This window comes from Muntiacus reevesi, chromosome X (genome assembly GCF_963930625.1).
Source record: "Muntiacus reevesi chromosome X, mMunRee1.1, whole genome shotgun sequence".
Taxonomy (NCBI): Eukaryota; Metazoa; Chordata; class Mammalia; order Artiodactyla; family Cervidae; genus Muntiacus; species Muntiacus reevesi.
In genome coordinates this window covers 17,759,585-17,773,117 of record NC_089271.1, presented here as the reverse complement: position 1 = coordinate 17,773,117, position 13,533 = coordinate 17,759,585, and the positions used below count along the sequence as shown (strand labels likewise).

Here is a 13,533-nt window from a genome sequence, read left to right as displayed (position 1 = left end):
CTGTCAACAAAGTTAGTCCCTCTCTTTCCCTCTCTTCCTTCCTCCCTCGTCCCCTCCCTACTCTCTGTCATATCCCAGCCCTAGACCAGAGAGTGTCTGTATTATAGATGCTTTATTGCCTTAGTTTTATATATCACTCTTTTTTTTCTTTTTTAATTTTTATTAGTTGGAGGCTAATTGCTTTACAATATTGTAGTGGTTTTTGCCATACATTGACATGAATCAGCCATGGATTTACATGTGTTCTCCATCCCGATCCCCCTCCTGCCTCCCTCTCCATCCCGTCCCTCTGGGTCTTCCCAGTGCACCAGCCCTGAGCACTTGTCTCATGCATCCAACCTGGGCTGGTGATCTGTTTCACCCTTGATAGTATACTTGTTTCAATGCTGTTCTCTCAGATCATCCCACCCTCACCTTCTCCCACAGAGTCCCAGCGTCTATTCTGTACATCTGTGTCTCTTTTTTTTTTATCACTCTCTTTGATTGATATGATATTAACCATAATTTAAAAAATCCCCACATTTTAGTGATGTAAATTGTACCAGGGATAATATGATTGATACTTATTTATATACCTCTAGGCTGTAATCTGTCTGTAGAAACTGGCCTAATCCTTGGGAAATATCTAAGGCCATTAAAGCCATTGGGGTTGTTGACTTTGATGCATAATAATAAATACCCAGTAGGTGCTTATTCTCTCAAATTTTTCTTTCTACCTCCTGTCCTCAGTCTTTAAACCTCTTTTCAAAGTCTTAATTTCCCTAGTACCTTACAAGTATTTTCACTGTCTTCTAAACAGGTGCTTTTGTGGAAATAGTGAAGGTTTTAGTATCAGGTAGACTTTCCAAAGCATGTAATTTGGGGCATATTTGAATGGATTTTGACTGGCCTTAGTGTTTTCTGTCTGGGGTAAAAGCAATTTCCTTACTGTCGAACAACCCCCTTTCTGAGTAGGCAGGTTCCCATAGAGGGACCTTGAAACATATTTGAAAAGTTCGCCCCCACCCCACATGTGTGTGTAAAGAACATTTGGTCAGTATTTGTTGGCCATTTGTGACTGACACATGATCACATACAGCTAAATCGACCTCTGTCTCTTTAACAGACCATGCTGGACTCTTTTCCATTGTTTTGAGTACCATTTTATAACATATGCATATGCTTGTTTTCTGATTTAGTGATGTGCAGAAGACAGGGCAAAATTTAAGCTTTTAAGCTCTTTGTAGATTGTGTCTATGTATGCATCCACCTGAAGAAGATATGAAATGGTGTGTAAAATAAAGAGTCTATAAAAGGACACCCCTATTTTCTGAGACCAAGGAAACCATTTTGCTTTTCTGTCTGAGAGAAGCAAAGCAGTCAGTGGCTTTCATGACATCACCTAATTTGTGAGGGGAAAGAGTGAGAATAAAAAAATGCATGAACCAAAAATGAGCCATCATGGATGGTTTTCCAAGGGTGAACCTTGTTTCTTTATGCAGCAGTTATGTCCTGTCTGTTAAGTGTGCCTTTCTCTGCAGTTGATGTGATAGAGAACATCTCCTGGGACAGCTCATTAGATACAGCATTTTAAAGGTTGTGTTTTCTTTTCTCCTTACAGCCAAGGATTACTGCAAAGTTATCTTTCCATATGAGGCACAGAATGATGATGAATTGACAATCAAAGAAGGAGATATAGTCACTCTCATCAATAAGGTAAACAAAGATTCCCTCCTATCTTCTAAACTCTGAACTACTTTGAAGTGTTGAGTGGATAGTACGAGCTTTTATTTTAACCTTTGAAATGATTTTCATGATCCTGAAATCCCAAGGAAGAATCTTGCGTCTTTCCTCTCAGTCAGGCTAGGCCAAATGTATCCAAGTGAATGAATGAACTTGAAGCTCAACTAGATTCTGTTTGCCTTGGAGCCAGCTGCAGATTTGTATGGCCCCATCCCAGAAAGGCTAACCTGGGAGACGGAAAGCGGCCTGCTTGACTGGTGAGCCCACCTTCCACAGCAGCCCTGGCTGCAAAGCTCTGTGTCGTGAGGGACCCAAGGAGGGGTTCTAGAAAGGCAAGGTTGTGCCTCACAGGCAGATAAGGCTTAAAGAATGTTTACTGTTCAGATCAAAGACAGGTAGCATGCCTGAAAGAATCTTGCCCATCTTGCTCAGGCTGAGAAGATGGGACGATTTTATGATCACTGCATCCGTGTGAAGTGACACAGCTTAACAGGGCCTGCACCAAGGACTTTATGCTTTCATGCAATGGTACTCATCAAGAAGGTGGTTGAAAGATCTATTATTTAAGTAATTCCCAGAATACATGGCCTTTTCTCTGAAATATAGTGTTCTTATCATGGTTGACCATGAAAGAAAAGCTGAGCTGTCTTTAGGACGCTTAAGGGCGTGATTAGGGAATCATCACTACTGCTTACATTTATGCAGGGCTAGAAAGCATGGACAGGGTGGAGGGGCCAGAAAGGGGAGACAGGGCAGGGGGTTCAGGTGGGAAGCAGGTCCTGGGTCCCGCTGCCTCTAGCCATCACTGAGAGGGGAGGGACATGGTGTTACCTGCCCCTCATCCCCGCCTCCAAATGTGTCTATAGATGATTGGTAGGATTTACCTTTATAACCCTCTAATCAAGGACAGTGACCTTTAAGGAATGGCTGTAGAGGCTGTGTGTTTGAAGAGCCCAAGCCCCAGATGCCAGGGAATGCAGGACCCCAGAAGTTAAGTAGCTTGCCCAAGGGCAGATTATTTAAGGAGACAGCTTGGCGCTCTCTCACCTTCTACATGTAAAGTGGTGTGCTGGGCAATGCTCAGGCACCTTTCTGGACCAGCAGAGTGTTCCCTGCTTGCTGAGGGCCCCAGAACATCCATCTTCTCACCTCTAAAATCTTCTCCTGTGAACTTAATTTGATTCACCTCTATAGGTGCTGACCGTGGCCAGAGGATCCCCGAGGAGGGGAGACACTGCCCTTCTTGTTTCTTTCAGCCGAGGAGGCAGAGAGGTTCTCTTTGCCGCCCTTGCCCTCATCCTGTGGGCCTCCTCCAGGCTGCGTTCCTGGGCACAGGGCATTGCCTATTTTAAATCAGACCCTGAACCAAAGACTTGAAGTGGCTGTGAAGCAGGAGATAGATACTCCGATAATTGACCCAGAGACTAGGTTTAATTACCACAGGGGAAGGGGTGGAGCTGTCCCCCCGCACTCCCGGATGATAAAGCGATCAGAGTTTTAAACAAGTGCCATTCTTTGCAATGTGGGGGGGGGGGTCACTTCCCTGTTTTTGTTTGGAGGGGGACACCCTCTTTTCAGTTGAAAACCAGATGTACAATAATGCTTACTAAGGTTTGAGGAAAAGAAAAGACTGCCGCAGATGGTCTCTTGTCTGAACTCATCTATTTCTACCTCAACATGTTCTTATATTCCATCCTTGTCGTTTGATTCAATACGATGAGAACTCATTCATCCTGGTGATTTCATTCCTTCCTCCCAGTCTGAAATCCTGCCGGATAAAGGAAAGTGGAGTTTTCTAAAGAGCTTCTTTAGTCAGACTGGGACTCTCTCCTGGTCCCATCCACCCAGGAGGGAGCAGGGAACCAGGTGGAGGTGGAACGCTGCTCTCACAGTGTCCTGAGGGTTGCAACTGCTTTCCCCAGTTCCCTAGCTGAATGTTAAGAAGCAGTTTGGACCTGTGAAGCAGCTTACAGATAATTATGATTCCACTTGCAAAATGAGCACTTGGCACCCTCCCTGTCCACTTGATCCCTGGACCTGGCTTCCACATGGAAGGGTGGCGCTTCTCTCTAGTTGCGGTGCATGGGTTTTCATAGTGGGGACCACTCTTGTTGTGGAGCTCGGCTCTGGGACTTGTGGGCTTCAGTAGTTGTGGATCGTGGGCTCAATAGTTGCTGCTCCCCAGGCTCCAGAGCACAGGCTCAGTTGTCATGTTGCCGGGCTTCGCTGTTGCAACAACCCACACTCTGTGGAGTGTTTCTCCCAAGGCCACACTTGCCCTTTGAGATGGCCACACCCTGTCTATGGAGCGTGTTTCTCTCTTAATAAATCCACCTCTTACCTAAAAAATAAAAATCTTCCTGCAATGCAGGAGACACAGATTCGATCCCTGGGTCGGGAATATCCTCTGGAGAAGGGAATGGTAACCTACTCCAGTATTTTTGCCTGGGAAATCCCATGGACAGAGGAGCTGGTGGGCTATAGTTCTTGGGGTTGCAAAGAGTCAGACATGACTGAAGTGACTGAGCATGCTCGCTGCAACTAGAGAAAGCCTGAGTAGCAACAAAGACCCAGCACAGTCAAAACTAAATAAATAGAATTATATTAAAAAAAAAATTTTTGCAACGGGTGAGATTTCAGCAAGAATCGGAAAGAAAATATGCCAAAAGTACTTTGCCTGCTGAAGATGGGAAGGATGAAGTCTGAGTCTGTCAAGCCTGCTTTATAAAAAAATCTTCCTCTTGCTCCAAGTTGAGGGATCACCCACAAGTTCATTTAGATGACTGTTTGCTTTTCATATTGCAGAGTGAATAGTTTCACCATAATTTGTTTAATCTTCATTTTGATATGGTTCTTTATTACATTGTGAGTTGAGTTGAAAGTTCAGAATTGCTGTTCTCTAAGTGTTGATGGCTTTTGCTGTAGAGTTTCTCATTTTACCCCAAAAGCCAGCTGTGGTCTCATTTTATTGTCAGTTAAACTGATTTCTCTTTGCCCTGCTTTTCTGAGCCGTGGCAGGAGTCACAGGGCAAACATCACCCTCATTTTCAGTCCTAGGTTGTCAGCTGATAGAGTTTGCTAGAAAATGAGTCAGACATCTTTAGTGGGTGCCTATAAGCTCTCTTCAGTTCCTGAAATAATGTACACTGGCCCGAACTATTTGTGTGTGTCCCTGGAAACCAGGATGAAATGTGGCAACTCCAGTGGTGTGTTTTTTTAGTTTATTTATAAAGAATTCTTGTGGATTTGGGAACATTTCCATGGGTGCAGAACACACCTGTGTTTAGCTTTTATTTCCAGTCACTCAAAAATAGCTGCTTCGTCTGCGTTCCTGCCGCCCCCATCCCTGCCTTCCTGGCTTGTGCTCAGAGCATGATTGAAAGGGTTCAGAAGCCTCTGGGTCTGGTTTCCAACCCGAGGAGCTCCCTGGAGAAGGACTGAGAGCAGCTAGGGGGTCAGGTGGGGCTCCACTGTGAAGGATATGTGCGCCCTGGCTGCTGCTGCCTGGGGCAGAATGAACCCAACTTTGGAGAGGGCCGACGTCCCTGCCCTTGGCCAACAGCCTCCTGGCCCCAGAACAGTGGTCCCCACTCACCAGGGAGGAAGGGCTTCCCACGTGACTCCTTTGTTAACCAAGAACTTCGGGTATATTTTATCAAAAGACTCCCCTGAATGGCTGTGTCTTCAACCCGTTAAAGGCAGACACCCCAGTTTCCTCATGGTTATCCAGCATATTTGACAATATCAAGGTAAATATGAAGAAAGGTACTATTATTGACTGAAGTCACAGTGTAGTGTGGTTGGAGGGAAGGAGAGGCGGACAACATTGATGTTCGGGGGAGAAAACTGATCTATGCGGCTCTCAAGAAAGAAGAAAGCCAGAAAAGTAGCTACAGGTAGGAGCGGTTTAAGGTCACCACTGTGAAAAAAATCCCAGCTAGGGATGTCACCTGTTCTTAGGGGTTTCACCTGGTTTTAGGGATTTCGCCTGTTCTTGGGGATGTTGCAAACCAAGAACCCCACATGCCTGAGGTCACAGCAGTCCTGGGAGTTAGATGGCACCCTGGGTGTTCTGTCCTGGTGACAAAGGAGGAACAGAGAGAGGCCCAGAGCCCGGAAGCAACTTTCCCAAGAGACTCCTAGTCACCAGCAGCCACGTCAGGGCAGAGGCGTCTCCTGACCTTCACTGTGGGGGCTGGCGGGATGGGACTGCTGTTTCCTGTGGAGCTGTGGGTGCTTGCTGTAGGTGGGGCTCAGTCACTCCCTGAGGTGACTCTTGTCTACTTATTGAGTCATGTGTTGTTGCTGGGTATATCTAGGGCAAGTGCCTGTGGGATTTTCTTTCTAAAATAATGACATCATCATTATTTTATCAGGAAAACAACATTACGACACCATTCCCCCATCCGTTTCTGACATTTTGGTATCCATGGCTGTGACCTCTTAGGGTCTGAATCATTCAGGACCTGCAGATTCCATTGTCACATCTACAGAAATGGAATCATAGTGCAGAGAACACATTGAGCTCAGCACAGGGCTCACGTTGCTTCATTTTGTGCCTGAAGCTCTCTTCTCCTACTTCTTTCTTCCACTTCTTCCCATGCCCATCCCATTTCGCTTCTCTCTCTTCTTCTGGATCCTGATTAGTTTTCTCCTTGCTGTCACCATGAAAAAAGAGAGAAAGAGGAAGAGAGCAGGGAGGGCAAGGGAAAAAGAGAGAAAGAAAAGAAAGTTACCCTGATCTCCTTCCCAAGTCTTTCTGTTATGATCTGTCCTTTGTTTATTTTAATGTTTATTTTCCCTTCCTTCCTTCCTTCCTTCCTTCCATTAATTCATTAGTTGAAACATTTATTCATGAGAAAAATGCATCCAGACTCCCTTGCTCCTCTCCCCATGGGAAAGTGACTTTGGAAATCTCAGGAAAGGTTTTCAGCTTAGAAAAAGAAAGCTGATCAGCTATATAGATTGCTGGCCTTGACCCTTTCTCTCTCAACTGCTGAAGCTTTTAGCAGAGCTAAAGTGTAGGATTAAATGTGGTTTCAGGGGTGAGGAGTAAATTAGCAGGTGTCACCCTGAAAATGATGACACGCTGACAGACCCATTAGAAGGACGTGTTTTATGAGTGAATGAAGAAGTTAAGCATAGGTCTGGGATCATCTGGGTTTACACACATTTGAAAAATGTCAGTGTTCAGCGAATGAGTCATTTATGGCCTTGGATGTATTTCTCGCGGTATAGCCTGTCTTGTTAGACTGCATATGTCCTGACTGGGTACAGCAGTCACAATATATCTTTTCCTCAGACCACTGGAAAGCCCCAGGAATACAGTTTGCTACTGTTTTGTCTTGCTAATTAAAGTAACCTGGACTCTGAGACCATTGGGGAGATTCCTGGCACCAGAAACACATTTGATCAAAACTCTTCTTCCTGAGTTTGTATACCATCACAGAGACACAGTTTTAAATTAAAAGAAGATGGTAAAAGTAGGACCTGCATTTGCTAGTAGACACTCAAAACAATGCCACCTGGAAATTTCGATGATTGCAGATTTCTCATTGACAGATGAGTTGGCAGTTGATGCTAACTCTCAGCTTTGCATGCTTCCTCAAATTATATAAAACTGAAAGGACCCTGTGCTTGTTCAACCTAATTATCATCTCTCTCCCAAGAGCTGTGCTTAAGTAACAGGACATCAGTTACCCTTGCCCCAGCATCTTGGAATACTTTTCTCCTCCCAACACACACATAAAAATCTGCAGGTGCCTTAAGGAATTAGAGAAGCTCTTTCTGTTTTCTGTTTCCACCCTTTCTATTTGTATTACTGTTGTAGGATTAAATGAAATGTTGTGACTAAAAGTGCTTTAGAAATAAAAAGTTAAATTATAGTTATTGCTTTGATAAGTTATGATAGGAAGAAGAAAAGACAAATGCCCATTGACTGGGAGTTCTCTCTTGGTATATTGAACTCCTCTGCAATTAAGGGCTGTACTTTTCCTGAAATGCCCCTCTATTATTTAACTTTTCTTAGGATGAAACTGATTTATTATAGTTTTATAGCCTCTGTCTTCTTTTTTTTTTTGTTTTTTGGCAATGGGTATTATTATTATTTTTTTAAATTATTTATTTATTTATTTATTTTTTCAGTGGGTTTTGTCATACATTGGTATGAATCAGCCATTAGTTACACGTATTCCCCATCCCGATCCCCCCTCCCACCTCCCTCTCCACCCGACTCCTCTGGGTCTTCCCAGTGCACCAGGCCCAAGCACTTGACTCATGCATCCCACCTGGGCTGGTGATCTGTTTCACCATAGATAATATACCTGCCGTTCTTTCGAAACATCCCACCGTCACCTTCTCCCACAGAGTTCAAAAGTCTGTTCTGTACTTCTGTGTCTCTTTTTCTATTTTGCATATAGGGTTATCATTACCATCTTTCTAAATTCCATATATATGTGTTAGTATGTTGTAATGTTCTTTATCTTTCTGGCTTACTTCACTCTGTATAATGGGCTCCAGTTTCATCCATCTCATTAGAACTGATTCAAATGAATTCTTTTTAATGGCTGAGTAATATTCCATGGTGTATATGTACCACAGCTTCCTTATCCATTCATCTGCTGATGGGCATCTGGGTTGCTTCCATGTCCTGGCTATTATAAACAGTGCTGCGATGAACATTGGGGTGCACGTGTCTCTTTCAGATCTGGATTCCTCAGTGTGTATGCCTAGAAGTGGTATTGCTGGGTCATATGGCAGTTCTATTTCCAGTTTTTTAAGAAATCTCCACACTGTTTTCCATAGTGGCTGTGCTAGTTTGCATTCCCACCAACAGTGTAAGAGGGTTCCCTTTTCTCCACACCCTCTCCAGCATTTATTGTTTGTAGACTTTTGGATAGCAGCCATCCTGACTGGCGTGTAGTGGTACCTCATTGTGGTTTTGATTTGCATTTCTCTGATAATGAGTGATGTTGAGCATCTTTTCATGTGTTTGTTAGCCATCTGTATGTCTTCTTTGGAGAAATGTCTGTTTAGTTCTTTGGCCCATTTTTTGATTGGGTCATTTATTTTTCTGGAATTGAGCTTCAGGAGTTGCTTGTATATTTTTGAGATTAATCCTTTGTCTGTTTCCTCATTTGCTATTATTTTCTCCCAATCTGAGGGCTGTCTTTTCACCTTGCTTATAGTTTCCTTTGTAGTGCAAAAGCTTTTAAGTTTCATTAGGTCCCATTTGTTTCTTTTTGCTTTTATTTCCAATATTCTGGGAGGTGGGTCATAGAGGATCTTGCTGTGATTTATGTCGGAGAGTGTTTTGCCTATGTTCTCCTCTAGGAGTTTTATAGTTTCTGGTCTTACATTTAGATCTTTAATCCATTTTGAGTTTATTTTTGTGTATGGTGTTAGAAAGTGTTCTAGTTTCATTCTTTTTTTTTTTTTTTTAAATTTTATTTTATTAGTTGGAGGCCAATTACTTCACAACATTTCAGTGGGTTTTGTACATTGACATGAATCAGCCATTGAGTTACACGTATTCCCCATCCCGATCCCCCCTCCCACCTCCCTCTCCACCCGACTCCTCTGGGTCCTCCCAGTGCACCAGGCCCGAGCACTCGTCTCATGCATCCCACCTGGGCTAGTGATCTGATTCACCATAGATAATATACATGCTGTTCTTTTGAAACATCCCACCCTCACCTTCTCCCACGGAGTTCAAAAGTCTGTTCTGTACTTCTGTGTTTCTTTTTCTGTTTTGCATATAGGGTTATCGTTACCATCTTTCTAAATTCCGTATATATGTGTTAGTATGCTGTAATGTTCTTTATCTTTCTGGCTTACTTCACTCTGTATAATGGGCTCCAGTTTCGTCCATCTCATTAGAACTGATTCAAATGAATTCTTTTTAACGGCTGAGTAATATTCCATGGTGTATATGTACCACAGCTTCCTTATCCATTCATCTGCGGATGGGCATCTAGGCTGCTTCCATGTCCTGGCTATTATAAACAGTGCTGCGATGAACATTGGGGTGCACGTGTCTCTTTCAGATCTGGATTCCTCAGTGTGTATGCCCAGAAGTGGGATTGCTGGGTCATATGGCAGTTCTATTTCCAGTTTTTTAAGAAATCTCCACACTGTTTTCCATAGTGGCTGTACTAGTTTGCATTCCCACCAACAGTGTAAGAGGGTTCCCTTTTCTCCACACCCTCTCCAGCATTTATTGCTTGTAGACTTTTGGATAGCAGCCATCCTGACTGGCGTGTAATGGGACCTCATTGTGGTTTTGATTTGCATTTCTCTAATAATGAGTGATGTTGAGCATCTTTTCATGTGTTTGTTAGCCATCTGTATGTCTTCTTTGGAGAAATGTCTGTTTAGTTCTTTGGCCCATTTTTTGATTGGGTCATTTATTTTTCTGGAATTGAGCTTCAGGAGTTGCTTGTATATTTTTGAGATTAATCCTTTGTCTGTTTCTTCATTTGCTATTATTTTCTCCCAATCTGAGGGCTGTCTTTTCACCTTACTTATAGTTTCCTTTGTAGTGCAAAAGCTTTTAAGTTTCATTAGGTCCCATTTGTTTAGTTTTGCTTTTATTTCCAATATTCTGGGAGGTGGGTCATAGAGGATCCTGCTGAGATTTATGTCAGAGAGTGTTTTGCCTATGTTCTCCTCTAGGAGTTTTATAGTTTCTGGTCTTACATTTAGATCTTTAATCCATTTTGAGTTTATTTTTGTGTATGGTGTTAGAAAGTGTTCTAGTTTCATTCTTTTACAAGTGGTTGACCAGTTTTCCCAGCACCACTTGTTAAAGAGGTTGTCTTTTTTCCATTGTATATCCTTACCTCCTTTGTCAAAGATAAGGTGTCCATAGGTTCGTGGATTTATCTCTGGGCTTTCTATTCTGTTTCATTGATCTATTTTTCTGTCTTTGTGCCAGTACCATACTGTCTTGATGACTGTGGCTTTGTAGTAGAGTCTGAAGTCAGGCAGGTTGATTCCTCCAGTTCCATTCTTCTTCCTCAAGATTACTTTGGCTATTCGAGGTTTTTTGTATTTCCATACAAATTGTGAGATTATTTGTTCTAGTTCTGTGAAAAATACCGTTGGTAGCTTGATAGGGATTACATTGAATCTATAGATTGCTTTGGGTAAAATAGCCATTTTGACAATATTGATTCTTCCAATCCATGAACACGGTATGTTTCTCCATCTGTTTGTGTCCTCTTTGATTTCTTTCATCAGTGTTTTATAGTTTTCTATGTATAAGTCTTTTGTTTCTTTAGGTAAATATACTCCTAAGTATTTTATTCTTTTTGTTGCAGTGGTGAATGGTATTGTTTCCTTAATTTCTCTTTCTGTTTTCTCATTGTTAGTATATAGGAATGCAAGGGATTTCTGTGTGTTAATTTTATATCCTGCAACTTTACTATATTCGTTGATTAGCTCTAGTAATTTTCTGGAAGAGTCTTTAGGGTTTTCTATGTAGAGGATCATGTCATCTGCAAACATCAAGAGTTTCACTTCTTTTCCTATCTGGATTCCTTTTACTTCTTTTTCTGCTCTGATTGCTGTGGCCAAAACTTCCAACACTATGTTGAATAGCAGTGGTGAGAGTGGGCATCCTTGTCTTGTTCCTGATTTCAGCCTCTGTCTTCTTAAAGTATCTCAAAGCTCTTTACATTCACATTTGCATTTTATTAAAATATACTTTTCTGAGATGGAAAGTAGCGTGGGATGCACTTTTAAATTGTTGTTTTACAGTCACCCAGTCACGTCCCACTTTTTGCGACCCCATGGACTGCAGCATACCAGGCCACCCTGTCCCTCACCATCTCCCAAAATTTGCTCAGGTTCACATCCATTGCATTGGTGATGCCACTAGCCATCTCATTCTCTGATGCCCTCTTCTACTGAAAAATTAAATTGTAATACTTACTCTCAGAGAATAAATGAGAACAAAACCTATCAATAGGAAGGCAAGTCAAAATCACATCTGACTGCATCACCTTCAGATCTCTCTCTTAATATTTGAGCCATGTTCTTCTAGACTTTACACACACACACACACACACACACACACACACACACAATTACAGTTCAAAATAAAAATAAGGTCATATCATATACACTCTTGTGTAACCTCATTTGTCCCCAGTGTATCATGCCTATCTTTGGCAGCAAGGTTAAATGGTTCCTTAACATCCCAATGTATGGTGGACCACAGTCCTCTCTTACATTTGCTTGTTTCTGGGTTTTCCCTATTCTGTACCATGTTGCCTGTAGTCACCACCTTATTTGTAGATCCTCATGTGTGTAAGTATTTCTACCACTTTCTACTACTTGTGTAACCTTGGGTGAGCTGCTCAGTCTCTCTGTGCCTTGGTTTTCACATCTGTTAAATGGAGATGATAACAGTAGCTACCTCTTGGTGTTGTAAAGATGAAACGAGTTACAGGAGGCGAAGTACTTGAAATCTCTTGCTCATAGTAAGTTCTGGATAAATGTTAGCAGTTATTATTTCATGATGATAAATTGCTGTATTGCTGCCTCAGTGCCTTTTCTTTCGACTGCTCTGGGTCTTCATTGCAGTGCATAGGCTCTTCATTGCTGCCATGGTTTTTCTCTAGTTGCAGCGTGCAGGCTTCTCTTCTTGTGGACCATGGGCTCTAGAGTGCTCGGGCTCAGTAGTTGTGGGGCATAGACTCTCTAATTTTGGCGCTCAGGCTCTCAAGTTTTGGTGCCCAAGCATAATTGCCCCACGGCTTGTGGGACCTTTGTTCCCCAACCAGGGATGGAACCTGCGTCCCCTGCATTGGAAGGCAGATTCTTAACCACTGGACTACCAGGAAAGTCCTGTCTCAGTGCCTTTTAAAGGCATTTAAGTGATGTTCTGAAAGATGGTCTCCCAATTAGTCTCCCCCCCAGGAGCCAATGAGAATGTTTCCCTATCCTTATCATTCCCTGGTATTGTCATTCTTTGTCATCTCTGCTAATCTGATAAGTGTTTGCATTTCTAAAAATGCTTACTCAAGTAGAAAATGTTGTCATTTTCCAATTGATTTTTATAAAAATGCTGTATTATTCATGCCATTATCATGTCATCTTTCACATTGCAAATGTTTTTTCTTAGGCTTTGACTCATAGAGATATTTAAGAAAATGTCATTAAAAATAAATACCTTTTAGACTTAAAATTTCCCCATTTTGTAGTTAACTACATATTGCAATAAAATTCATCCTTTTAAGAATAGTTTTACTTAAAGCTTTTATATTTTAGTCCTCGTTGGAAAGGGTAGCTGGCTATTAAATGCTTTCCTTCTCTGCCCTCCTCGGGGCTTTCAGAGGTTCTATTTAAAGCTTCTGTCCTTACAGTATCTTTTTATAATATCATTCAGAGAACCCTCGAGATTATGCATGGATAAGGATTCTCATATCCTAGACCAGGGCTTGGCAAACTTTTTCTGTAAAGGACCAGAGAGTAAATATTTTTGATTTTATAGGCTATACAATATCTGTGTCAACTACACAAAAGCAGTCATAGGTGTTGATGAATGAACATGGCTGAGTGCCAATAAAACTTTGTTTATGGACATGTAAATTTGACTTTCCTGTAATTCTCATATACTTTGAAATACTATTCTTTTGATTTTTAAAAACCATTTGAAAATGTAAAAACTATTCTTAGTTTCAGAGGTGCACAAAAATAGGTAGCAGGCCACATTTGACCCATGGAAGGTAGTTTGCTAGCCCTTGAAATAGAATGTCTTGAAACAGATCCATAAAAATATAGTCAAATAATTTTTTTATGTTTTTT

The 13,533-nt window shown here is 41.9% G+C and overlaps 1 protein-coding gene across 3 annotated transcripts in view; it reads left to right on the top strand.

Moving 5' to 3' along the window:
- The window catches only part of SH3KBP1 (SH3 domain containing kinase binding protein 1), a 338,270-nt gene that overhangs the window by 248,351 nt on the left and 76,386 nt on the right, over positions 1-13,533 (top strand). For all 3 annotated transcript variants that reach the window (XM_065915717.1, XM_065915718.1, XM_065915719.1), the window contains one exon: positions 1,601-1,695. In XM_065915717.1, coding sequence (XP_065771789.1) covers positions 1,601-1,695 — 95 coding nt within the window. The remainder of the gene's footprint in view (positions 1-1,600; positions 1,696-13,533) is intronic.